A 25,955-nucleotide genomic window follows, 5' to 3' on the forward strand; every position below is an offset into this window, starting at 1 on the left:
CCCCCCACTCCCACTTATTTATAATATTTATTATAAATAAATATTTAAAACCATATATTTATATTTATTTTAAATAAATACAAGTATTATTATTATTGATATTATTATTCTTATGATACAAATAATATTCTAAATTAATCACAGAAATCAGTTCTAAATGTAACTGAAAAACAATGTAAAGACACAACTGGAGTGATATGCTAAGACAATTTATGAAATCTTTTGCAGGAATTTCTATAGAATAATATAGAATACAAAAAAACTGGTATATTTTATAGAATTATCTGTTATCTGACTCACAGAGAACTTTTAGTCTTACCTCCCTGACTCATCATGCCTCCTTTCTGCTCCATAGCCATGCTTAGTCGAATTAAGATCATCATCATTTTATTTAACTTTAGTTTTGTCGACTTACAAAACTCACTGTGTGCCGACACCTGTATGAAAGACTTTTGCACCAGTTGCACACTGTATGAGCAGCTTTTTTTTTTTGGCATGCAAGTTAACAATAGAAATTCACCCCAGGAGCAAGAGCTTCTGCGTGTTATACTTTTCTGTGCGCATGTGTAAGTTTGTTTTTGATTAAACTACATCGATTTTATCAGCGTTGGTTGGGTTGTACATAGAGAAAAACGTGGTTATTCTGGGATTACGGCTCTGTATAAATACACTGGCATAAAATGTAAATCGTATCTCAAAATATTTACTGGTGCACTGCCAAGTTTTTACCGGGGCATATGCCTCAGAATGGGATCTAGCGACACTCCTGGGCCACTTTATCTTCACTGTGGTTGGAACCTGACAGGCTTTTTAAAGGCACAAAATATTCATGCATTGCAATTGAAAGCAAAGAATTTATGAATTGCGTGACTCGATGTAATCTATGGCTGTAACAGACTGAAGCCAAGCAGCCTCGCCTCACGCATGTGGAGCGTGCTATTACTCACAGCCAATCAAATTGTGCGGTGTTTCGTTATGATTGGTCAGAGCTTTCAATGCCTCTTTTTCAACACAGAGCTCGCCTTACTGATTTTCTAAAATCACAAATCGTACAAAAGAAAATAAAAACATATTTGTATACTACTTTCTTTTTGATTGGGTGGGCCTAGAGCCGGCCGTTGACCATGCCTAGAGCCGGCACTGCCTTGGAGAATCCTATAATTAATGTCTAGATTATTTGACTGGTTCCTGATTATTTGGCTGGTTCTGAATATTATTTAACATTACGCAATTTTGAGTGTGCTTCACACAGGTGAGTGGGCTTGACAAACCTCCTGTAGAAACCTCTCTCATCTCTCTGACATTATAATCGACATTTGCACCCATATCACCCCATATCTCTTAAAAAAAAAAAACATTGTGCACTTATGAAGTGTGCTTAACACAGGTGAGTGAACCAACCATAGAAACACTCTTCTCTCAATAATAGTAAAACACTTCCCCTCCTTTCTTGTGTGTATAAGTGGCTTATGTAAATAGTGTCAAATCCCTTTTAACCACAAAAACGAACAATGGGCCCGATCATACACCCGGCGCAATGTGGCGCAAGGCGAGACGCAATTGTTTTTTTTTAGTTTCAGCTTGACACACTAATTGTTTTTATGTTTCCGCTACGCTGTTTAAATAACAAATGCATTTGCGCTCATATGTGCGCCCATAGGTGTTGTGGTCTAAAAAGGGAGGCGTTTTGAGGTGTATTGCTGGTGCGTTGCTATTTTGAGAAAATACATAAGGGATTTTTCAATAGACCAAAACAAAGCCGATCTAAAGTCCAGCTCAGAGCACGTTAGTTGTGCGCCTCGCTTACACACTGCTTAACACACAAGATGTAGAGCAATACGCAAATATCTTTACATATGAAAAAAAATCAAATATTAAGGATATATATAGGATATAATGAGAATATATATATATATATATAGGATATAAATATAAAGAATTAAAATATTACAAAAAATATTATTTTCTGCCTGTGTGTTAATAAAGGCTTTGAACTGATGGGCAGCGTCTCCAACACCTTCAGCAACTTTGAAGATAAGCAACAAATTACTGAATGGAGAAATTTGGTCTATCTGATCGCCAAACGATACATCTGTGAGTCTCAGAGCAGTGATGAGTTATGAATGATGTTAACCTCTTATTTACTATAAGCTTGACCTTTAACCACAAAGCTCTAGACATTTTGTTTTTGCTGTTGTGTTTGTAAACAGGGAAATACGGCCTGGGCTTTGTTTCTCAGTGGAACTTTGAGACGTGGAATGAACCGAACAATCATGATTTTGACAACATCACTGTGTCAATTCAAGGTAGGCTTATTATGATGGCATCAAATTTTCTGTCAATCAGTCTGTCTGTCGGACACAATCTGCTAGAACTTTCCATTGACTGTGCCAAAAGCCTGTCAGCATTAGCAGCATTTCATTTTATTTGTATCCTGACAGGAATCCTTATAACAATATGACTCTTTTCTTTGACTCCTCATCATGAGTGCTGCGTTTTTTGTTGTTGTTGTGTCAAGTTAATAATAGTTGTCAAATTAAAAAGAAATGTCTTGAGAGTCCATGAGCCTGTGTGTCATGTGGGTAACCTAACCTCAGACCCTGTAATAGCATCTGTATTTGTGTGGTGTCTGCATTTTTATTGTACCATGTAGAGAGGAGGAATGATGCATGTGCACCAAACTGAACCAGAGTCCATGTCTTTACGTTTGGAAATTGTGAAATTACATAAAAGTAGCCTTTTTGGGTGTTTCTCAGTAATGGGGTGCAGCTGGAAGGGTATCCGCTGTGTAAAACATATGCTGGATAAGTTGGCGGTTCATTCCGCTGTGGAGACCACTGATTAATAAAGAGACTAAGCCAAAGGAAAATGAATGCATAAATAATAAAATAATAATAATAAATAATTAATAAAATCAAATAATAATAATACTGGTACTATTTTTTGTTGTTGACAAAAATGTGTATTTTTATAACAGTAAAACAGACATAATTGCATTTTTTGTTTTTCTCGAAGTGCTGGTAACTATTGACTTGTACTTTATGACCTACCGAAGACCACCGTTTCTAAACAAATAAAAACAAATAAACCAACTCTTCTGTAGGATAAATAAACAACCAAAATAGCAAAAAAATAATAATAATAAAAAATAAAAACAACACCAATAATAATAATTAATTAATAATTAAAATAATAATAATTAATAAATAATTAAAATAATAAACTAATAATCTTAATAATAAATATAATAATAATAATAGTAATTATGATAATAAAATAACACTAATTATAATCATATTAAATAATAAAAATAACACTAATAATAATAAATAATTAATTAAATCAAATAATAATAATACTGGTACTATTTTTTTTTTTTTTTTGACAAAAAATTTTATTTTTATAACAGTAAAACAAACATAATTGCGTTTTTTGTTATTTTGAAGTGCTGGTAACCATTGACTTGTACTTTATGACCTATCGAAGACCACCGTTTCTAAACAAATAAAAACAAATAAACCAACTCTTCTGTAGGATAAATAAACAACCAAAATAGCAAAAAAATATAATATTATAAAAAATAAAAATAACACCAATAATAATAATACATAATAATTCAAATAGTGAACTCATAATTATAAAATAGAACTAATAACACAATAATAATAAATAAAATAATAAAAATATCACTAATAAAAAATATTGATGAATAATAATGAATAATAATAAAAAATTTAATTATAATAATAAAATAATGCTAATAATAATCATAGTGAATATTTTTTAAATAATAAAAAATAACACTAATAATAATAATAAAATAAAAATAATAATAAAATAATACTAAAAATAATGATAGTAAATGTTTTTTAAATAGTAAAAATAACACTAGTAATAATAATAATAACAATAATAATAATAATAATAATAAAATATCACTAATAATAATCATATTGAATAATTTAAAAAGTAATAAAAATAACACTAATAATAATAACAATAAATAGTTGAAAATAATAATAATAATACTAAAAATATCTAATTTTCCCAGTGGTGGGTTGCAGCTGGAAGGGCATTTGCTGCGTAAAAAACTTTCTGGATAAGTTGGCGATTCATTCCGCTTTGGGGACCCCAGATTAATAAAGGGACTAAGCCGAAAAGAAAATAAATGAATGATTAATATCTAATAAAACCAACTAATAAAATCTATTTAACAGTAAAACACATTATTGTACATTGGGTCATTTTCTTACTCTAAAAGTGCTGGTAAGTATTGTCTTGTACTTTATTCACTACAGAAGACCACAGTTTTTTGTGTTTTACTAAAGAACATATTTTAAGTAACTATAGCAGCATCTGTGTCCCCAGAGCTGTTTTTGTGTGGCATCTCTGCACATGCTGTCCTCAAACACTGAAATTGTGCTTTTTTGTGGTGTTTACAAACAAGAAAGTGTCTGTCAGGTTTTAATTTAATGCTGCCACATGGAAGAATTAGTGGTTCTGCTGAGGACAGAATACCGGCTTCATTGTCAGGATTATTTTTTCCGGCTCCAGGGTTTCTGAACTATTATGATGCGTGTTCTGAGGGCCTTCGTGCAGCGAGTCCTTTGTTGAAATTTGGGGGTCCGGGAGACTCCTGTCACTCACAGCCACGCTCCCCATACTGCTGGGAGATGCTGAAACACTGTTACAATGGCACAAACTACTTCACCGGAGAGAGCGGCGTACGGCTCGACTACATTGCACTACACAAGAAGGTACATTTATTTTTTAAATTAGTTTTAATTTCAGCTGGGAAATAAGTATTGAACACTTCACCATTTTTTTCAGAAAACATTTTAGGTGCCTTTGACTGGAAATTTTTACCAGATGTTGGTAACAAAGAAATACATACAGTTGAAGTCAGAATTATTAGCCCCCCTTTGATTTTTTTTCTTTGCTAAATATTTCCCAAATTATGTTTAACAGAGCAAGGAAATTTGCACAATATGTCTGATAATATTTTTTCTTCTGGAGAAAGTCTTATTTGTTTTATGTTGACTAGAATAAAAGCAGTTTTATTTTTTTTACAAACCATTTTAGGGACAAAATTATTACCCTCTTTAAGCTATATATTTTTCCAATAGTCTACAGAACAAACCATCGTTATACACAATGGTAGGGCTTTGCGGTGCACATGCCTCAAATTTTCTCTTGCCTTTTTAGTGTCCGTTCACTTTTTGATGAACCCCCTGACCCCCACTCCCCTCGCTCTTCACTTTGCGATCACGATTGTTAATATGCTTAAATTATCATTTTTTAGAGTAACATTGCTTTAATATGAGATTAACTTCTTATTCATGTGGTGAACTGATGATCTGAGACCTTTAGCCTGGACAGACTATAGTGCACAGTTTTAGACACATGACAGGTTTTTTTTAAATGTCAGTTGTTTGTTTTTAAGGAAAGCATTGCTTTATCTTGCTAGTTTTTGAATTTTTTAAGCTATTTAAAATTTGTGGCTAAGATTTTTTTCTCAGTGTAGCCAGAGGAAAATGTGTTACAACAACATGAAACCATTACCGCTTTGTTTATGCGCATTGAGCAAAGTCACACACAACATACAAAACAGTAAAATGAAGTCATGTGGACATATCACAATATCTAAATTAAGTCATTTTAGCATGCAAAAGTCAATTCATGCATAAAAACAGATTTTCCCAACAACAAAATTGTGGCTAGTGAAAATGTTGAAAAATGACTAGCCATAGTGGCTGTTGATCAAAAAAGTTGTCGAGCCTTGATTATCAGGAGGATGAAGATGAACACAAGGTGGGCATTTCAGCAAGACGATGATCCAAAATACAGCCAAGGAAACTCTCAAATGCTTTCAGAGAAAGAAAATCAAGCTGTAGAATGACCCAGCCAATCACCTGACTCAAATTCAATAGAACATACAAATTTGAGATCAGATTTGATAGAAGAGACCCACAGAAACATTAAGATTTTGAAACTCTGTCAAAATCACTGACACTCTCACTTTGACACAAAAACTCACATCTGAGCAATGCATGAGAGGCATTCTCCACATGAGAGGCGTCTTTAAGCTGCCATTACCAAACATGTTTCAGTAGTTCAGCACTTTCTCAGATTTTTCAGATTGTTTTGGTTTATTTTTATGTTTGTATTGTTTGAGTTTTTACTAAAATTTGGTTAAATTCCATGCCAACAGCTCCTGTAAAGATATTATAGGAGCCATATTACTTTTCATTTACTTATAATGTTTATTTGTATACTGATTAGTTTGGGTTTCACAGTGACGTTTTATGTTTTGGTCACGTGGGCATAACTGGCACCTGCTAAAACATATAAAGCGCGTGCACAATCACACAGGTGTTAGGAGGAGAGAAGGAGAGTGGGGTAGCCGTATGTTTTGTTGACCGCAAAACAGCCACGCAAAACGGCATCGCAAACAGCAACGCAAAACGGCATCGCAAACGCATCGCAACGCAACGACACACGCAATAACCATCACTACAACGCAATAATCGGCTCCACACAAAACAGGTATTCAACTCACAAACTGCTATATTATTTGTCATGCTTCAAGTTTACATAAAGTTTTCCTTACAACATCTTGGGCTCAGTGTGTCTGTCTAAAGCCACCAGCGTGATACAAATTCAAAGGACCCTCACTGCCTCTCGAGCGACTTATAGGAGGCATCAGGAAGTCGCAATAGATATTATTCAAAGGGAAAAACATGACGTGTTAATACCTATTTTCCCCGCTGTATTTGACAGTCACATGCACAACAATACATTGATAGACCTTAAAAAAGAAATACGTTTTGTGGCAGGCTTAACAAAAACTGCTATATTCTCCTGCAGTGCCTGGACTGGTAGATCTTAAAACACTCAAAAAAAAAAAGAGAAGTGGAAAACATATTGCAACTTTAAAACACTGTATCTTACTGATAAATGACAAAAGATTACTCGTATTTGTGATTATTGTGCTATGTATGTTGTGTTTCAGGGCGGGGGAGGCTCATTACCCATCCTGCAACAGGAGGTGTCCACTGTGCAGGAGATCCAGCAGCTTTTTCCAGACTTTTGCTCGCTGCCGATATACAATGACGAAGCGGATCCGCTGGTGGGCTGGAACAAACCGCTCACCTGGAGGGCAGACGTCACCTATGCAGCCATGGTGCTTAAGGTGAGGATTGTGCTGTTGCATATATATATATATATATATATATATATATATATATATATATATATATATATATATAGTATTCTATTGTTGTATTACAGTCTCTTTGGTGTGTTTCAGGTGATCTCACAGCATCAGGACCTGCTTATCGCCGATCGGAACAGTACTGTTAACTACACTCTGCTGAGCAATGATAACGCTTTCCTGAGTTACCATCCGCACCCGTTCAGCCAGCGCACCCTCACCGCACGCTTTCAGATCAACAGCACAAACCCTCCACACGTGCAGATACTGAGAAAACCAGTCCTCACTGTCATGGGCCTGCTGGCACTGTTAGGTACAGAATAATCAAAGTTTATTTCTATTCAAACACTGTATTTCCCCTAATTTCTGTTTAACGGTGAGATGTTTTCAACACATTTCTAAACATAATAGTTTTAGTAACTCATCTCTAATAACTGATTTATTTTATCTTTGTCATGATGACAGTAAATAATATTTTCCTGGATATTTTTCAAGACACTTCTATACAGCTTAAAGTGACATTTAAAGGCCTAACTAGGTTAATTAGGCAGGTTAGGGTAATTAGGCAAGTTATTGTATAAAGATGGTTTGTTCTTTTTGTTACAAACTATATAGCTTAAAGGGGCTAATAATTTTGACCTTCTAACTAAAATGAAACTAATAAGAATTTCCCCAGAACAAAAATTATTATCAGACATACTGTGAAAATTCCCTTGCTCTGTTAAACATCATTTGGGAAAAAATTTAAAAAGAAAAAAAATTAAAAGGTAGGCTAATAATAAATAAATTGGTTTCATCAAATTTGTAATTAAATGTATAATAACTCAAATAAAAAATATATAAAATAAATTATTATCAACATTATTCAATTTATTCATATAAAATGATTCATATTTTTTTTATGGATTGAGCCAAATATTGTATTTAGTGTAGTGCAGTTAATATTTATTCATATCATTTGTGTGTATACACATATTAAGTTATTTTATATGATGTAGTTTTTTGTTATATGTTGTTATTTTTGAAACAGAAAAATATTGTAGTTTTAGAAACTCTATTTAAATATATAATACAATAAAATGTCATATAATTCTGCATTTTTCTAATGCATTACAGTCATTTAAAAAACATACTGTGATATAAATGCATGCAAACATGAGAAATGAATCAGTATTTTTTGTTGTTATAATATTGCTATTTTAGTTTTTTATTTAATATAAGTCAAATGAATCTAGCTTGAATTACTTTTTTACTACTAATTTTACTACTAATAAAGTGTCTTTTTGGCTTAGTCCCTTTATTAATCCGGGGTCGCCACAGCGGAATGCCGCAACCCATCTTGGGAAACATCCATACATACCCATTCACACTCAATACACTACAGACAATTTAGCCTACCCAATTCACCTGTACCGCATGTCTTTGGACTGTGGGGGAAACCGGAGCACCCGGAAGAAACCCACACGTAAGCAGGGAGAACATGCAAACTCCACACAGAAAGCTCAGAGCACAGAGGCTCGAACCAGTGACCTTCTTGCTGTGAGGCGACAGCACTACCTACTGCGCCACTTCGTCGCCTATTTTATTTAGTGAAATTAAATAATAGAATCAACTAATTTAGTACATCATTAATGATTTAATTATATCACGTTAATGATATATTAAATAATTAAATATAATATAATATTAGCCGAAAGTAAGGAAGCAAATAATAATTCACATTCAACATGAAATACTATTTTGTCATATTTAGTGATATATTAACCAGCATCATTCATTTTTTCACTTTCCTTTAGCTTAGTCCAATCTTAGTCCTGGAGGGCCGGTGTCCCTGCAGGGTTTAGCTCCAACTTGTCTCAACACACCTGCCTGGATGTTTCAAGTATACCTAGCAAGACCTTGATTAGCTTGTTCAGGTGTGCTTGATTAGGGTTGGAACTAAAATGTGCAGGACACCGGCCCTCCAGGAACAAGTTTGGTGACCCCTGGCTTAGTCCCTTGTTTATCAGGGGTTTCCACAGTGGAATGAACCGCCAATTTATCCAGCATATGTTTTACCCAGCAGATGCCCTTCCAGTACTAGGAAACATTCATACACACTCATTCACACACACACACTACGACAAATTTAGTTAATCCAATTCACCTGTAGCTCAGGTTTTTGGACTGTGGGGGAGACTGAAGCACCCAGAGCACACCCATGCCAACACAGGGAGAGCATGGATACTCCACACAGAAATGACAACTGGCCCAACTGGTACTCGAACCAGCGACCTTCATGCTATGAGGCCACAGTGCTAACCACTGAGCCACCATATGCGCCCATACACTATATGATATATTCAAAATATTGCAATTATTTAAAGATTAACGCAGTGGCCTTTAGGTAGTAGGTAGTGCTGTCGCCTCACAGCAAGAAGGTCGCTGGTTTGAGCCTCAGCTGAATGAGTTGGCGTTTCTGTGTGGAGTTTGCATGTTCTCACCACGTTTGTGTGGGTTTCCTCTAGGTGCTCTGGTTTCCCCCACAGTCCAAGGACATGTGGAACAGGTGAATTGGGTTGGCTAAATTTTCCGTAGTGAATGAGTGTGTATGGTTGTTTCCCAAAGATGGAAGGGCATCCGCTGTGTAAGACGTGCTGGATAAGTTGGCGGTTCATTCTGCTGTGGTGACCCCGGAATAATAAAGGGACTAAACCGAAAAGAAAATGAATGAATGGTGATATACTCATTTTTTATTCATTCACATTGCAGCTATCATATGACAGAAACCTGCAATGCTGAAAACGGAAATCCAATGCACTCATTATGGGATCATTCTCATCTTGTTCCTCAGGCGAGACTCAGGTGCAGGCCGAGGTGTCTGATGTGAATGCGTCGGTGGGTTTGTTGGCCAGCGTTCACGTTCCTCAGGTGCCGTTCAGCGCAGACAGCTGGCAGAGCAGCGTCCTGATCTATAACAGCAGAGACAACCAGACCTCCACCTCCGATGATGTCATCAGTCTTCGCATCACTGGATTACCTCAGCGCCAGGGTCAGAAAACACGACTGAGCAGCCCTTGATAAAACGACCTGCTCGTGTTTACAGTTCTCTGCTGTCCTGTGTTTGTGCAGGTCTGATGTATGTGACGCACTACATGGACAATAATGTGACAAACCCATTTAAACTGTGGGAGAGCATGAGCAGACCGGACTATCCCACTGCACAACAGTTCACGCAGATGCGGAATCAGGAGGTACAACACACACACACACTCCATGACACACACTTACTGAGGTCATTGTAGCGTTTTACATCTTTTTTATAAGAGTAAGTCATATTTGAATGCACACAAAACACTCATAATTTAGTTTTTTTGACTGTAAACATTTACAGAACAGCTTTTTTTCGCTGCTGTAGCTTTAAGACTTCTGTTTTTCATATGCACAAAAAATTATTGGTGTAAATCTTTGTGTAAAACAAAAATACTAGTAAATTATACAAATAATTACAAGGATATGGCATCAGATGCAGTGTATCGAATATGAATTTGTGTAGAAAAACCTACATACTATTTTCTTGCTAGTTTACTTGTGTTAATGAGCTCATGGTTGTAACATGGTGTTTATAATGAGCCATTCTTGAAGCTTAAACACGTATTTGGGTCAAAGATTAAAAGTGAACGATAAAAGTGCAGTGCTTTTAAAGTATTTAATACACACTCACCGGCCACTTTATTAGGTACACCTGTCCAACTGCTCATTAACGCAAATTTCCCAATCACATGTCAGCAACTGAATGCATTTAGGCATGTAGACATGGTCAAGACCATCTGCTGCAGTCCAGACCGAGCATCAGAATGGGGGACAATTAGATTTAAGTGACTTTGAATGTGGCATGGTTGTTGGTGCCAGACAGGGTGGTATGAGTATTTCAGAAACTGGTGATCTACTGGGATATGCATGCACAACCATCTTTAGGATTTACAGAGAATGGTCTGAAAAAGAGAAAATATCCAGTGAGCGGCAGTTCTGTGGGCGCAAATGCAAGAGGAGAATGGCCAGACTGCTTCCAGCTTATAGAAAGGCAAAAGTTACTCAAATAAGCACTCGATACAACTGAGGTCTGCAGAAGAGCATCTCTGAACACACAACACATCCAACCTTGAGGCAGATGGGCTACAGCAGCAGAAGACCACACCGTGTGTCACTCCTGTCAGCTAAGAACAGGAAACAGGCTACAATTCACACATGCTCACCAAAATTGGACAATAGAAGATTGAAATGTTGAAATTGTTGCCTGGTCTGATGAGTCTCCATTTCTGCTGCAACATTCGGATGGTCGGGTCAGAATTTGCCGTCGACAACATAAAAGCATGGATCCATCCTGCCTTGAATCAACAGTTCAGGCTGGTGGTGCTGGTGTAATGGTGTGGGGGATATTTTCTTGGCACACTTTGGGCCCATTAGTACCAATTGAGCATGGTGTCAACGCCACAGCCTACATGAGTATTGCTGCTGACCATGACCATCCCTTTATGACCACAGTGTACCCATCTTCTGATGGTGACTTCCAGCAGGATAACCCGCCATGTCATAAAGCGTGAATCATCTCAGACTGGTTTCTTGAACATGACAATGCATTTACTTAAATAGCCTCCAAAGTCACCAGGTCTCAATCCAATAGAGCACCTTTAGGATGTGGTGGAATGGGAGATTCACATCATGTATGTGCAGCCGACAAATCTGCATCAACTACGTGATGCTATCATGTCAATATGGAGCAGAATGTCTAAGTAACATTTCCAGTATCTTGTTGAATTTAAGCCACGAAGGATTAAGCCAGCTCTGAAGGTAGTAAGGTGTACCTAATAAAGTGGCCGGTGAGTGTATGCTTTAAATATATATATATATATATATATATATATATATATATATATATATATATATATATATATATATATATATGTTACAATGTGCCCTACTTAATCAAAAACAAATTAGAACTAGGTAATTATTTTATAAAACCAAAATCTTGTCAGTTATATTTAGCACAAGAATCATTTGACGACATATTAAAGAATCTATTTAAGGATCGCTGTGTAGCCCTACAATACACGTCTTTTTTTATCTTTATCGTTTTTAATCATATCCTCATACCACAATCATTCAAACCTGCGTAAGAGTGCTACATTATCTTTATAGATTTGACAAAAGTTAAATGAAACATTAAAGTAGACGCAACATGCTTCCTGTGTATGCAAATCACTTTTGTATTTTCAATTTGATGTCTACACCACAATGTGATGTCTAGCTTTGGACCGATCTTTATAACACATGAACACTGTATGTCAGAGTAAATAAAATAAAGAAATTCACCTTGCTGCAGGACCCGCAGACTGATGGGCCTCTGCCAGTCCCATCTGATGGCTCTCTGATGCTGAAGAAAAGCCTTCCCATCCCTTCAGTGCTGCTCGTACACATATGTGCTCAGTCTGAAGAAATGCCCAACCAGGTTTGAATCCAATTCAATTCATTATGCTAAGATTATGCTAAAAGTGACCCCGCCAATACAAGAAATCGACTAAATGGATTCAAATACGGTTCAGGTCCACTGTCAAATACAAACAAAACTTTTTCATAAAAAGGTGGAGTGTTCCTTTAAAATGGTTTATTTATCTGGATCTGACCATTAGCATTTTGTGTAATATTGCACACTGTACCTGTAACTACAGAAGACTTGAGCTTTAAATTGGGAAATGATCAACTCCTTTTTTTTTGCCGGCCACTAGCTCTCTGCAACTCTCACATGGTAGTCTACTAAAGCTAAGCAGGGCTGCGCCTAGTCAGAACCTGGATGGGAGACCAAATGGGAAAGCTAGGTTGCTAACGGAAGTGGTGTTAGTAAGGCCAGCAGGGGGCACTCAACCTGCGGTCTGTGTGGGTTCTAATGCCCCAGTATAGTGAAGGGTACTCTATACTGAGCACCGTCTTTCATTTAGACGTTAAACCGAGGTGTTGACCCTCTGTGGTCATGATAAATCCCAGGATGTCCTTCGAAAAAGAGCAGGGGTTTAACCAAATTTGTCCATCATGGCCTCCTAACTATTCCCATATCATAATTGGCTTCATCACACTGTCTCCTCTTCACCAATCAGCTGTTGTGCTGTCTGGCGCAATAGGTCTGCCATCGAGTCATCATTTGTGGATTCCCCCCAATGTGTAAAGCGCTTGAAGTGTCTAGAAAAAGCTATAGAAATGTAAGGAATTATTATTTTTTTTTTTTATTAAAATGCTAATGGTCTAATCCGATTCAACTCATTATGCTAAGCTAAGCTAAAAGTGACCCCACCAATGCAAGAAATCGGCTGAATAGTTTTAAAAATGAAGTCAATTGTTCAACTCTAGGCTTGTAAAATTAAGCCGTTTTTCCCTAAAAAGCTGGAGTGTTCTTTTAACTGTCCTTTGTGTGGCTAATAACATCACACACCCATGACTTTGCTACTTTTGTCCTCTCTCTGTTTGTTTTGTTCGTAAGAATACCTTAAAGTAAGTGTTGCTTGTTGTTTGGGCACTTATTCATGCATTTTAATATACTATTAGCACTTAATAATATATTTATATTCTTTTTTTTTTATTGTTGATTTACCATGTTGTTTTTACAACCAATTCTTCCAGACCTCTGACATTGATTGCTGTTGATTTAGAAAATTTGCATAGAAACCTTCAAAATAGTGTTTGTACACCAGAATAATTTTGTATTTATTTATTAGTGCTGATTATGGTTTATATGATTGTTTAAAGTGCCTAGAACCGATCTGAAGCACACTTATCTCCCCTCCCGTCTCCCCCGACAGCTCGCACTCGCATTACATTCGGGCCTGGGCACACTTACGTCATCAATGATGTGCTGTTCAGTAAGAAGCCCTCTCTCAGCACAGTGGAGATTTCTTTAGTTATAAAGTTTTAGTTGTTTGAGATGCAGTGACACGCAGTCAAATATTTCGCCGAACAGATCAGCCACTTTTAAAGCTCATAAACAGTCTTAAAGTCCACCTGCTGCAGGAATTAGGAGGTTTGCTGAAGGTGCAGCTGTCGTGCAGTGAGGGGTTTACCTCTTTAATAATCTATGACAGTTTGTGTTCATTAAACAGTAAGAATGATTTTAAAAAACATATGAAACAGTCCCTTAAAAGTCGGACCTAAGCCCAAGTGAATCGTGCTCTGGCGCACCTCTTCCAACCAGGCCAGGGCCGGCCAGCTGAACCGTGCCTGGGCCTGATTCAGAGCACTCACACTTCTCAAATGATCCAGGAAACGGGCCTGGGCACAGTTCGGATAGCATAGTGTGAGTGTGCCCTAAATGGTAAATAGTGAGACCTGTCATAAACCACAAGTGTCAAACTCAGTTCATGGAAGGCTGCAGCTTTGCAGTTTAGCTAACCTGATCAAACTAAATGAGTGCTTTAGGCTTGTTTGATACCTACATATAGGTGTGTTGAAGCAGGTCTGCGGCCCTCCAGGAATTGAGTTTGACACCCCTGCTTTAAGGCATTATTGAACCCGCTAATGAATTTAATATGGTGTGATGAAGAAATCACATTGTGTGGTGAAATGACCTGCAACTCAACGCCCAAAACACTGTTACTCTAATTAATGTGTCTGTCTGGGCATGACATTAATTAAAGAGTGTGATTACAAAACCTCTGCCTTCCAGGTTATTTCCATGCAGATATTGTGAAAGCGTGTGGTTTGGTTTTAATAATGCAGTAATTGTTCTGCAGGTGAACGGGCTGCGTTTCATCAGCATCACCAAAGGACAAGTTCTGATCATCTGGAAGGATCACTGCGTCGGCACCAAGTGAGAACTATTGGAAGTTCAGCAGATCACCAACATAATTCATTTATAAATGGGCTAGATTTATTTTTGCCTGCCGTTTTAGGTGTATAAAAACATATGAAGTGGAATTCTCCAGAGATGAGTCCACATTCCTGAGGATTAATCACAGAGACACTATTTTCACATACTTCACTTACTCTCCAGGTATACATACTTTTGCTTAGAGCAGGGGTGTCCAAACTCGGTCCTGAAGGGCTGGTGTCCTGCATATTTTAGTTCCTACCCCAATCAAACACACCTGAACCTGCAAATAAAGCACTTTCTAGGTATACTAGAAACTTTCAGGCTAGTGTGTTGAAGTTAGAGCTAAACTAATCAGGACACCAGCCCCCCAGGACTGAGTTTGGACACCCCTGGCCTAAAGTTTGAGTTTTGTATTTTGACTTAAAGCATTGATGCATTTATTGACTGCCTGTGTTTTTCCCTCTGTAGAGAGTCTGGAGGTGAGCGGTTTTTACAGAGCGAGAGCTGTGGATTACTGGGGACGAAATGGAGAATATTCTGTCACAGAGGAATATTCAGAGAACCGGTAGTCACAGTTAGGCTTTTGACTTTCCACACACACTATAGTTAGTTAACTTGGTATCTTATTTTACTTAAATCGCACTAGTTAGTACATAATGGCTTGAATAACAAGGAACAGTGCTCAGCATAATAGAGTACACCCCATTTTGAAAATGAATCTTTTATCCATTTCCCAGTGAATAAGGTCATATATTTTGGTGCATTTAAACAAAACAGATATATTTATTAAAATAATATTTTAGTCACCAAACATCTTTATAGATGGAAATAGAAAGATAATACATTTAAATGTCAAGCAAAATGTTGCAACAATTTTTTTTTACAAACTACAAAATTTTATATATTTTTAGCTACAATTGATTTTTTTCCTCTTGTTTTAAATTTTAATTTAAAAATTGTCCCCAACAAATTTGGAATACTAATTTTTGATCTGTGTTAACGTTTTTTTTTTTTTTTTTTAATGTCATGTCAGATTAGCTCCAGATTTGGCATCAGTACTGTTGTAGTTTCCGGCTGTTCCATTAATAGATTAGCTCCAGATTTGGCTTCAGTACTGTCATAGTTTCCAGCCGTTCGATTAGTCAATCAAACTTCTTCTGGAGGTTATTAATATCAGAATAGACTTTATTGGATATTCCATGATTGTCCAGAGCAAACCCATCAACAGTGTTTCCTCAGGACAATCTAATGTCCCTCAAAGTTGCTGTACTTTCTATCCTTCCCTACTCCCAGCTGCAAAAACACAAAGGTGGTTCACCAGCCCTCTCTAAGCTTTTACTCTATTATGACCTAAGACATATAATGGCAAATTGATAAAGCCCTCCACTCTTTTAGAAAATAAAAATCTTCTTCATTACTGACCAAACTAATGCACAAATATAATATTGGAACGCATCCTATAGTACAATATGAAATTAAGGATTTAAGTTTGTACTCCTATATGCTGAGCACTGTAACATTTCCATCTTGTACTTTTGGATTTACGTCGAATGCATCAGTTTTATTCTGATTCAAGAATTATGGACTGTGGGAAATGACATTTATAAGTTGTATTAGACAAAACTCACAAAAAAAAAAAAAAAAAATATATATATATATATATATATATATATATATATATATATATATATATATATATATATATAAACCCAACATTTGACTCAAAATATTATTTGTCCAGTAATTTTTATAATTACATATTAAAATATAATAATATTATACATTTGCTGCCCGCTACCTTAAAATTGCAAAGAAATCCATCATAATGTCTCTCAAAACATTAATATTTGTAAAAACTAAATAATAACAATGTAGTATTATAAATTTGTTTCCAACCCATTACCTTAACATTAGCCCCTTTCACACAGAGATACCGGTAAATATCTGGAAAATTTCCGGAACGACTTTACCGGTATATTCAAAAAAGCGCTGTTCACACAGGCGAGGACGTTACGGAAATTTTCTGGAAAAGAGCATTCATACATCCATTCCAAAATACCGGTAAATTCTGACATCATTCACCACAAATGAGCTTTAAACGACTGCACTTGTATTTGTAAACATTTGACTAAATTACAGACTCTGTGAATGATCAATATTGTGAACAACTTTCGCAGGATCACTTTCGCATGTCGAGATGTTCATAATATGTGCGTGTGCAGGCGCTCACAGGCTTTTTCACAGGCACATGCAAAGCTTGAAGGTAAACAAACAACGGTTTATCATAAGCATCTCATCGATGATTATTTACACAGTTGGCATTAAGAAGAACATATAAACGTGATCTGACTAACTTCTAGCAGCTAAATGTGTCTGGAAAAATATTCAAAGGCTTTTATTCTCACAAACCACGCGGACGTAAATGCATCTGACTGTTGTGATTGGCTAAAGCAGACGTCTCACGTCAGCACGTTCTAGACGTGCACGCGCTTATTACGGGAATCTTCCTTCTGCATTCACACAGCGCAGCATTCCGGCAAATTGCCGGTAATGTTACAACTTTTCTTTCCGGAAAATAGCCAGAACGATTTACCGGTATTTTCAAAAAGGACCTGTTCACACATACAGACCTTTCCGGAAAATTGCCGGCAATTTTCCGGAAAGGTCTGTATGTGTGAAAGGGGCTATTGTCAATATTGTTTTAACTAGCAGCCTTTTATAAGTCTTTGTACAGTCACTCACTAGTTGCTCAAACCAAACAGTCATATTAATCGTTATTTAGACCATTTCAATGTGGTCATGTCATTGGCCCGTGAACATTTCCTACTTTTCAAACTATTTCATAACTGTAACAAGAGGCAATTCAATAATATCTTAATGTTAAAACAGCTATCATAACATTAATCAACATGAGGCTGTTTTTGGATTTTCAGACGCTACAGGAATTTAAAATATGTAAACCCGGAAATACGCTGGGACCATTGTTTTTGTTTACATCTCTCAAATTGCTCTATATGTAATGTGTATTTATATAGCACATTTATTGTGTATGGCCATACACCCAATTCCTGCTATCTATGAATTTTTTTTACAAGAGAAAAAGTTTAAAATCAACTACGACTGTTTTAATTCAGAGTTTGATAACCTGGACATTATCAAATAGTTTATAGATCAAAATATACACGACATAACGGATTACCATTTTATTAATAAATATTGGTGTGGATGATTACCAAAGTGAAAGTCTTATTCAGTGTGTATTAATCATGTACAACATCTGTCTCTTCTGTAATTGAAGGTATTCGGGAAAAGAACAAACCAGATCAGAGTAACTGTATACAAGGTCAAGCTCATATATTTGCATGTATTCAGAGACTATTTCACAAAAAGGAACATTAATCTGACATTAAATATCTGTGGGTGGTGTGAAAAGGGCACCGTAAAACCAAAACGGTTGATTACAAGCACCGTCCTTTATCCAGACAGGAATCGATTATGATGGAAACTTCATTTTGGGCAGCTCATTTCAGGATTGTGTCCTCATTAGCTGATGAATAAGCAAAAATAGGAGTCATTGGGACCGAATGAGCAGAGTATTCAGAGTTTAACTGATGAGGAGTCACTTTATACATCTTAATACCTTCTGCTAGCTGTTTAGCGATGCGCTCCTGCTCCTCTCGCACCTTCTTCTCCTCCTCTTCTATTCTCCTCTCCTCCTCTGCAATTGGTTTCAGGTTATCTGGGGATAAAGGAAGAGGAATTTAACTAAAATGCAAGATCTTTACAGAGTGTGTAAACATTTTGAAACATTCAGCATCCGATACAGTAACATTTATGCCCTGAAATCAAATGTACTTATCTAATATTTATATGAATGTTGTTGTTTTTGTTATAAACCATGCATCCATGCACCTATTTATTTTGTAAAAATGAATTGGCCTATAAACTTTAATCAAATACTATAACCTTCTCTTCCCCTTTAAAAGGACAATTTTAACATCCGTTTTATGCCGACTTTAATTGGTTAGACTTTTGTCCATAGATTATTACTAGGCCCACACGGAATCTGCGCACGCAGAATTCCTGCAGATTTTTTAGCCCATTATTAATTCTGTTTATTTACTTGATTAAATGTGTAAATCTGAATTTATTCAGTTTTTATTCAGTAATTTATTCATTTTAATTTAATATATTAAGGTTTTAGTTATGATACTCCACTGGATACTCCCAAAGTAATTCCGCAGAAATCCGCAGATTTTTACCAAAATTCTCCGCAAAATAGCAAAAAATGTCTGCAGATTCCGTCTGGCCCTAATTATCACTAAGAATGTGTATATGGTGAACTTGGTTAACTCTGACAACAAATTAATAAAAACTGGATGTATTGTTGATAATCAGATGCAAGATGATGTATTGTTGATAATCATCAGATGTAAGATGATGATGATTTGGTATTCATATTATTTTTTGCATTGCAATTTGCTGAAATAACAAAAGGAAAAACTCCATGATGGTGTTTTCACAACCTTCTGTGAGAGTGATAACAGCTTAACTGAATTTAAAATATAATAACAGATTTAAGATGCTCATGGCAGCTTATTTTGCTTGTTTGAAGGAGAAACTCAATTTTGACAAAACTTTTTATTCATCGTGGAAATGCCACTTGATTTAATTTATAAACGTTTGGACTAGAAACAAGACAACCAACAAATTAGAAAACCTTTTTGTCTGAGAATTCTGCTCTATATCTTATTCAGCTGTAAAACGATTGAACTGTAGTTTTTAGTTAAAATAAAAAACTGTAATGTTGTCAAACCCTGAGGTTGTTGTGCAGTATATCAGTCATATATGAGGAAAACATGGTAAAACTGAGGTAAAGTTGGTTTTATAATCACACATTCAGACTTTCTGCTTAATAATATCACTTCAGAAAGGTATTATTTGCAAATTCTAAACAGTGAAATCATATTAGCAGCCAACGAATATCAAAGTACAGCACTGTTCACAGTCAAATAAATAGTGCTAATGTTATTTTCAAGTCATATTTACATTTGATTTCAGAACCTATATTTAAATTAGCATAGTAGCGCTATGATAAATGAAGGAATACGCGAATATAAAACCAACTTTACCTCAATGAAAAAGTATAGTGCAAGTGACTTACAAGTCGGCCACAAAGTTTTTTTTCAAAGTCAGAATTTCACAGATTTTTAGCCCACCATTGATACTGTTTATTTACTTATGTATTTGTGTGTAAATTCATATTTATTCAGTTTTTAATGACAGTAATATTATTGACTAATATGAAAATATTCATTTGATTTATTTGCAATACAGTTTGTAAAGTAATATCTTCTGTCCTTTAGTAGATATATTATACGAGAGACTTGCTTTGTTTACCAAATAAAGTGGATCTAATTATATTTTTGCATTGTAAACATTAAATAGAAGTTAAAAAGGTATTACTTTTTATTTTATATATTAAAGTTTTAGTAATGATATCCCCAAAATAATTCCACATAAATCCGCAAATTTTTAACACAATTAATTTTTTTTTCACAAAAAAAAAAAAAAGGTCTGGTCCTTAGCTGTAATAAGATATTTGGTGGTGTTTACATTTGTTTGAGGGTTGATGGTTCAAATGAAGCTGTATTAATGTTGTCAAACCCTGGGGTATTAATGTGCAGTATCAGGGACTCATGAGGAAAACATGGTACAGCTTAAAATAATTGTTATTATTTATCAAATGAATGTGTGTTGATGATTTATTAACGTATGAAAAGTCTTTCAATCTACAGACTGTCATCTGAGCGCCTGTCAAACTGTTTCTGACAAACTTTCTGCTCCTTACCATATCTGCGCTTTCCATAGATAATGCCAACGAGCAACGCAGACCACCTGGCAGTCTGAAAATGAAAATAAATCATCATTAATATCAATAATCATGCGTGTATGAACAGAAAAAGGAAAGAAACACCATGACATTCAGCACGAAGGCCGTTCCAACAGACAGCAACGCTTCACTGTCCTCTGAGGGGAAACACGACAGCGGGAGCCACATACACGCTTTCCTTCGATCAAACAAGTAATAAACCACTTAAATAATGTGTTTGAGAAGACAAACCTTAATCAGTGGCGACACTTGCACTGGAGGAACCATTTCGCTGCACTTGAGGACCGCTTTCAGTCTGCAGAGGTCAGAAACGCGCAAGAGCACAAAGAAGAAGAAGTGGCACTTATATGAGCGCGCTGACGTCACACCGCCACCTAGAGGACTGGCGCGAAAACGCGTTGTCGTCGACGGGTCAGAAAAACAGGTTAATCATACGTTTTTTTTTTACCATAGATATAGTAGCCTAATGTTTAGATGTTCATAGATATGGTCTATGTTTTATTACTCGTTAAATGTTTACATTACTATATGTACATTCTTATGTTCTTTATGGATTTAAAAGAGATGACTCAATTATATGGAACGTTGCTGCTGGAAATATGTCTGGGAAATATCTATTATTTTTCTGTGTGCCTTTCCAAAGGTTGTGACTGTATTTAACTAACGTCCCCAATTTTAGTAGGTCTAAAATTGCTTATAAATGGTAACTTGTTTCCATTTGTATTCATTTATGTTTCCTCTTATTGTTTATGTATGTCATTATTTGGTAATTGATTAATTAATTTCATTAAATCTGGAGGAGTTTTGTCATTGTCACCTGTTTATTGTTTATTATTATTCGTTGGTTGACTTGCTGTCGGCATTTAACAGCAAGTTGGCATTTAAGTGTGGAGTTTGCATGTTCTCCCCATGTTGGCGTGGGTGTCCTCCTATAGGATCTGGATGCAGCCTTTATCATGCAAGCTGAGATTGCATCACTCAATACATGAATACAAGAATAATAACATCAATGCAATGAAAAAAAAATACCATAACAAAAAAGAAGAAAGAAGAGAGAGAAAAAAATGACAAAGCCTCAATCATTAAGGAAAAAGATTTTCTTAAGCTTTAAGAAGCGTGTTATTCCAACACAATCTCACGGCAATTCGTAACTTTTTCATTTAGTGGCTAATTTGTATGAATTCGTACGATCTAATTCATACAATTTAGTACGATTTGCTTATCCCCCAATGACGGTTGGAGTTAGGGGTGGGGTTAGGCGACACGCCTCCTTTTTAAAATCGTCCCATTTCGTACGACTGAAATCGTACGAATTAGCCACTAAACTGGCAATACTTACGTTTTCTCGTGAGATCAGGCTGGTTATTCTTACTATTAATAAGCTTAAGAGATTCAACATTGTATGAAATTTCAAAAAAGGAAAGTATTAAATAAAGGTATTGTTTTTAGGAACTTATTTTTGTGTATAAAAAATGTACAGTGTAACACATAAATGTTTACAATAAGATCACACAATGGACTCAAATGGAGTGAGTGACGTCATTGTGAGGGGTGGGGTTTGGTGAGCCCAAGCATTGGATGCAGCTCAGATTGCACAGCATCCAGACCCCTTTCCCGGTTTCCCCTCATTTTTATTGTATGTTCAGTTCTGCGCTTTACTTAAGCAGTTACTATTTGGGTAAGCAGTTACTATTTATGTACTATATGTGCTATTTTAAGTAGCTTTACAGGAAAATAGCATGTCATTTTATCAGTATCTAAGATCACTATTATAAGCTCTTTAGGAAAAATAAGTGTTGAACATTTGACCCACTGAGCACAAATCTGGGCTTATCTGGTCTCAGAAAACAAAAAAATAAAAGAAGAAAAAATAGATAAGTTAATAAAATAAGAAAGTACTGTGTCTCTGAAGGCTAAATTCAGTGCTAAATCAGTTCAATGGCCACGTCATGGGAACTTTGTAAATTAGATTAATGCTATTTGTAAATTAGTTTAACCTGAGCCATGACTAGTTTAAAGGGCCAAGGTAAGATGAGGATAACGCGGGTCAGAGTGTTACGTAGCTAAATGTGCTCCTGTAATCAGGCGAAAGAACAGGACAAATGCAAAAACACCATGTCCAAACATTAAAGAATACTGTCAATATTCAATATATTGTGATAATGATGCACAATATTGATATCGTGGGCACTTAATAATACAGTAAATGAGATAAATGGGGTCCGTTGTAGAAATACATGTCATTAAACAGAACATATACAGTCTTCAGCATAATTGAGTACACCCCATTTTGAAAATGAATATTTTTATCCATTTCTCATTAAACATGGGTTATATATGTTGGTGCATTTGAACAGAACAGATTTATTAAACAGATATATTTATTAAAATAATATTTTAGTCACAGAACATCTTTAGAAATGGAAAGATTATACATTTAAATTAATGCAAGATATTGATTTTTTTTTTTTTTTTAATTTATTTTATTGAAAATTTTATTTAATATTTTTCTCTAACATCAATTTGGGCTACTAATTTCTTAACCATTATCCTAAGTCAGTGGTTCTCAAACTTTTTTTATCAAGTACCACCTCAGAACAAAATTGTCTTTCCAAGTACCATCATAATGACCAGTATTAGAATATAGTAGTGTGGTAAGTTGCGTAATTAAGCAGCTCCAGCTCTGCACAGTTAAAAAATGAGACAGATTAATTCCTATTATTAAGAATATTTATTATTGTCAGCCAATTTAAACATTATAAATTGTTTGAACATTAACACTGTACTGTGCTTACAGGTAAAAAACAAACAAACAAAATAAAATGTCAATGTTTTAATTAAAATGTGCTTTTAAAAGTTAATTAAAAATGGTAGACTGCTGTTCTAAATAAATAAATAAATAAATAAAAACTCCTGCGCTTTAATGTAAAGTATTAACATATAGTGGCCGATTCCTCAAAACCTGGAAATGTTGCTTGGACCACATAAATATAGGCTATATGTCATCATGTATATATATAAATCATCTGTGATAAATATATAATATATATAAAAATATTTGATTCCTCTGCGTACCACAGTTTGAAAACCACTGTCCTAAGTGATTATTGTTGGGTTAGCTAAAGATTTGGCTTCAGCACTGACGAAACTAATGTACATACAATCATTCATTTTCTTTTCACCTTAGTCCTTTTATTAATAAGGGGTCACCACAGCGGAATGAACCGCCAACTTATCTAGCACGTTTTACGCAGCGGATGCCCTTCCAGCCACAACCTGGGAAAACGAATGTATATGCACAAATTTAATATTGTAAAGCTTCCTATAGGAAATGTGAATTTAAATGAGAGATTTGTGGGGGGGTGGACCCATATATACTAAGCACTGTACTTATCAGAGGGCTGGCTTAATGAGGCCTGAGCTTGAAACACTCTAAAAAATGCTAGGCTGTTGTAAACCAACGTTGGGTCAAATATGGACATGGCAAACTGTTGGGTTATATAGCCTAGTTTAAATCTAAGTGTTAATATTAACTCAACCTTGAGTTTGTCTATATTTGACCCAACATTGAGCTAAAAGAACCAAGCATTTTTTTAATGATTTTTTTTGAATGAATATGGAATTATTTTGGTGAGTTTTTTTTTTTCTTCTCCCCCCTTTGTCTTGTCCACCTGTTTGTTGTTGTTGTCTGTCATTTTTCAGAACTGAATAAATATATTTACAAAAAAGTAAAATAAATTAATAAATGATTATTTATTATTTAAACTTAAAATGGCCTTTAAAGAATAATTAATGGTGTTGGTAAGCTCCAAAATGATGAAGAGTTAATAGGCAATTTATTTAAAAACATTAATATTTTCACATTTTAATCTGGCCTTCGACATTGTAAATCCTGTGACTATTTATGGGCCTTAAGTTTATTAACTCTGTAAAGTAAGACTCATCGTTAATATCAGTTTATTTCATTAAAGTCACTGTAATGACAACTCGAAAATAAATTATTAATCTTGATGTTAATCAACACCTAATAACTCATAAATATTAGAAGTCATAATCATTTTATTAAATAGTTAATAACTAATGATATTTTGTTATATTTTTTAAATTAACTTGTTAACTATAATGTAGTTATGTCTCACGGTTGATTGTAATGCATTAATTAAACCTACTTTTTAAAGTGTTACCTATTGTACTTTATCAAATATTTAATTAGATTAAAGCATTTGTTTACTTTTCATTAATTAATGAGACTTTATTCTACAGATTGGAATAGAAGATTGGAAAAACGTTGCCTGGTCTGATGAGTCTCCATTTCTGCTGTGACATATGGATGGTGGGGCCAGAGTCTGGAATCAACAACATGAAAGCACGGATCCATCCTGCCTTGTATCAACGGTTCAGGTTGGTGGTGGTGGTGTAATAGTGTGGGGGATATTTTCTTGGCACACGTTGGGCACATTAGTTCCAATTAAGTATTGTGTTAACACCACAGCCTACATGAGTACTAAGCTAACCATGTCCATCCCTTTATGACCACAGTGTACTCATCTTCTGATGGCTACTTCCAGCAGGATAATGTGCCATGTCATAAAGCACGAATCATCTCAGACTGCTTTCTTGAATATGACAATGAGTTCACTGTGCTCAAATGGCCTCCACAGTCTCCAGAACTCAATTCAATAGAGCACCTTCAGGATGTGGTGGAACGGGAGATTTGCATCATATATATGCAGCCGACAAATCTGCAGCAACTGCTTGATGATATCATGTCAATATGGAGCAAAATCTGTTGCCATGAAGGATTAAGGCAGTTCTGATGGCAAAAGAGGGTCCAACCCAGTACTAGTAAGGTGCACCTAATAAAGTGGCCGGTGAGTATAATATATATATATATATATATATATATATATATATATATATATATATATATATATATATATATATATATATATATATATATACACACACACACACACAACAAAGCAATACACAAAAAGATCTGTTAGTTA

At 35.4% G+C, this 25,955-nt stretch overlaps 2 protein-coding genes across 4 annotated transcripts in view; one reads left to right on the forward strand and one right to left on the reverse strand.

The window, feature by feature from the left end:
* idua (alpha-L-iduronidase) overlaps positions 1 to 25,791 on the forward strand; it is a 30,486-nt gene extending 4,695 nt beyond the window's left edge. The window contains exons 4-16 of one of the 3 annotated variants that reach the window (XR_012406683.1): positions 1,987 to 2,094; positions 2,211 to 2,306; positions 4,555 to 4,757; positions 7,013 to 7,192; positions 7,310 to 7,526; positions 10,047 to 10,244; positions 10,325 to 10,446; positions 12,579 to 12,704; positions 14,974 to 15,050; positions 15,133 to 15,233; positions 15,522 to 15,627; positions 20,925 to 21,370; positions 25,486 to 25,791. Coding sequence is in view for 2 of the 3 variants with exons in the window: in XM_001923654.9 (XP_001923689.3) it covers positions 1,987 to 2,094; positions 2,211 to 2,306; positions 4,555 to 4,757; positions 7,013 to 7,192; positions 7,310 to 7,526; positions 10,047 to 10,244; positions 10,325 to 10,446; positions 12,579 to 12,704; positions 14,974 to 15,050; positions 15,133 to 15,233; positions 15,522 to 15,622 (1,529 nt within the window). In the remaining variant the exon portion in view is untranslated. Of the gene's footprint in view, positions 1 to 1,986; positions 2,095 to 2,210; positions 2,307 to 4,554; positions 4,758 to 7,012; positions 7,193 to 7,309; positions 7,527 to 10,046; positions 10,245 to 10,324; positions 10,447 to 12,578; positions 12,705 to 14,973; positions 15,051 to 15,132; positions 15,234 to 15,521; positions 15,628 to 20,924; positions 22,469 to 25,485 lie in introns of those variants that run through there. The other 2 variants (XM_001923654.9, XM_073951946.1) reach the window with 2 other exon arrangements.
* atp5meb (ATP synthase membrane subunit eb) lies at positions 18,244 to 21,282 on the reverse strand. The gene is given in 4 exon segments (NM_001098481.1): positions 18,244 to 18,600; positions 18,694 to 18,792; positions 20,905 to 20,959; positions 21,178 to 21,282. Coding segments are annotated over 4 exon segments (216 nt in total). The 5' UTR covers positions 21,214 to 21,282; the 3' UTR covers positions 18,244 to 18,574.
* Positions 25,792 to 25,955: the final 164 nt, after the last annotated feature.

Source organism: Danio rerio, chromosome 5 (assembly GCF_049306965.1).
Source record: "Danio rerio strain Tuebingen ecotype United States chromosome 5, GRCz12tu, whole genome shotgun sequence".
Taxonomy (NCBI): Eukaryota; Metazoa; Chordata; class Actinopteri; order Cypriniformes; family Danionidae; genus Danio; species Danio rerio.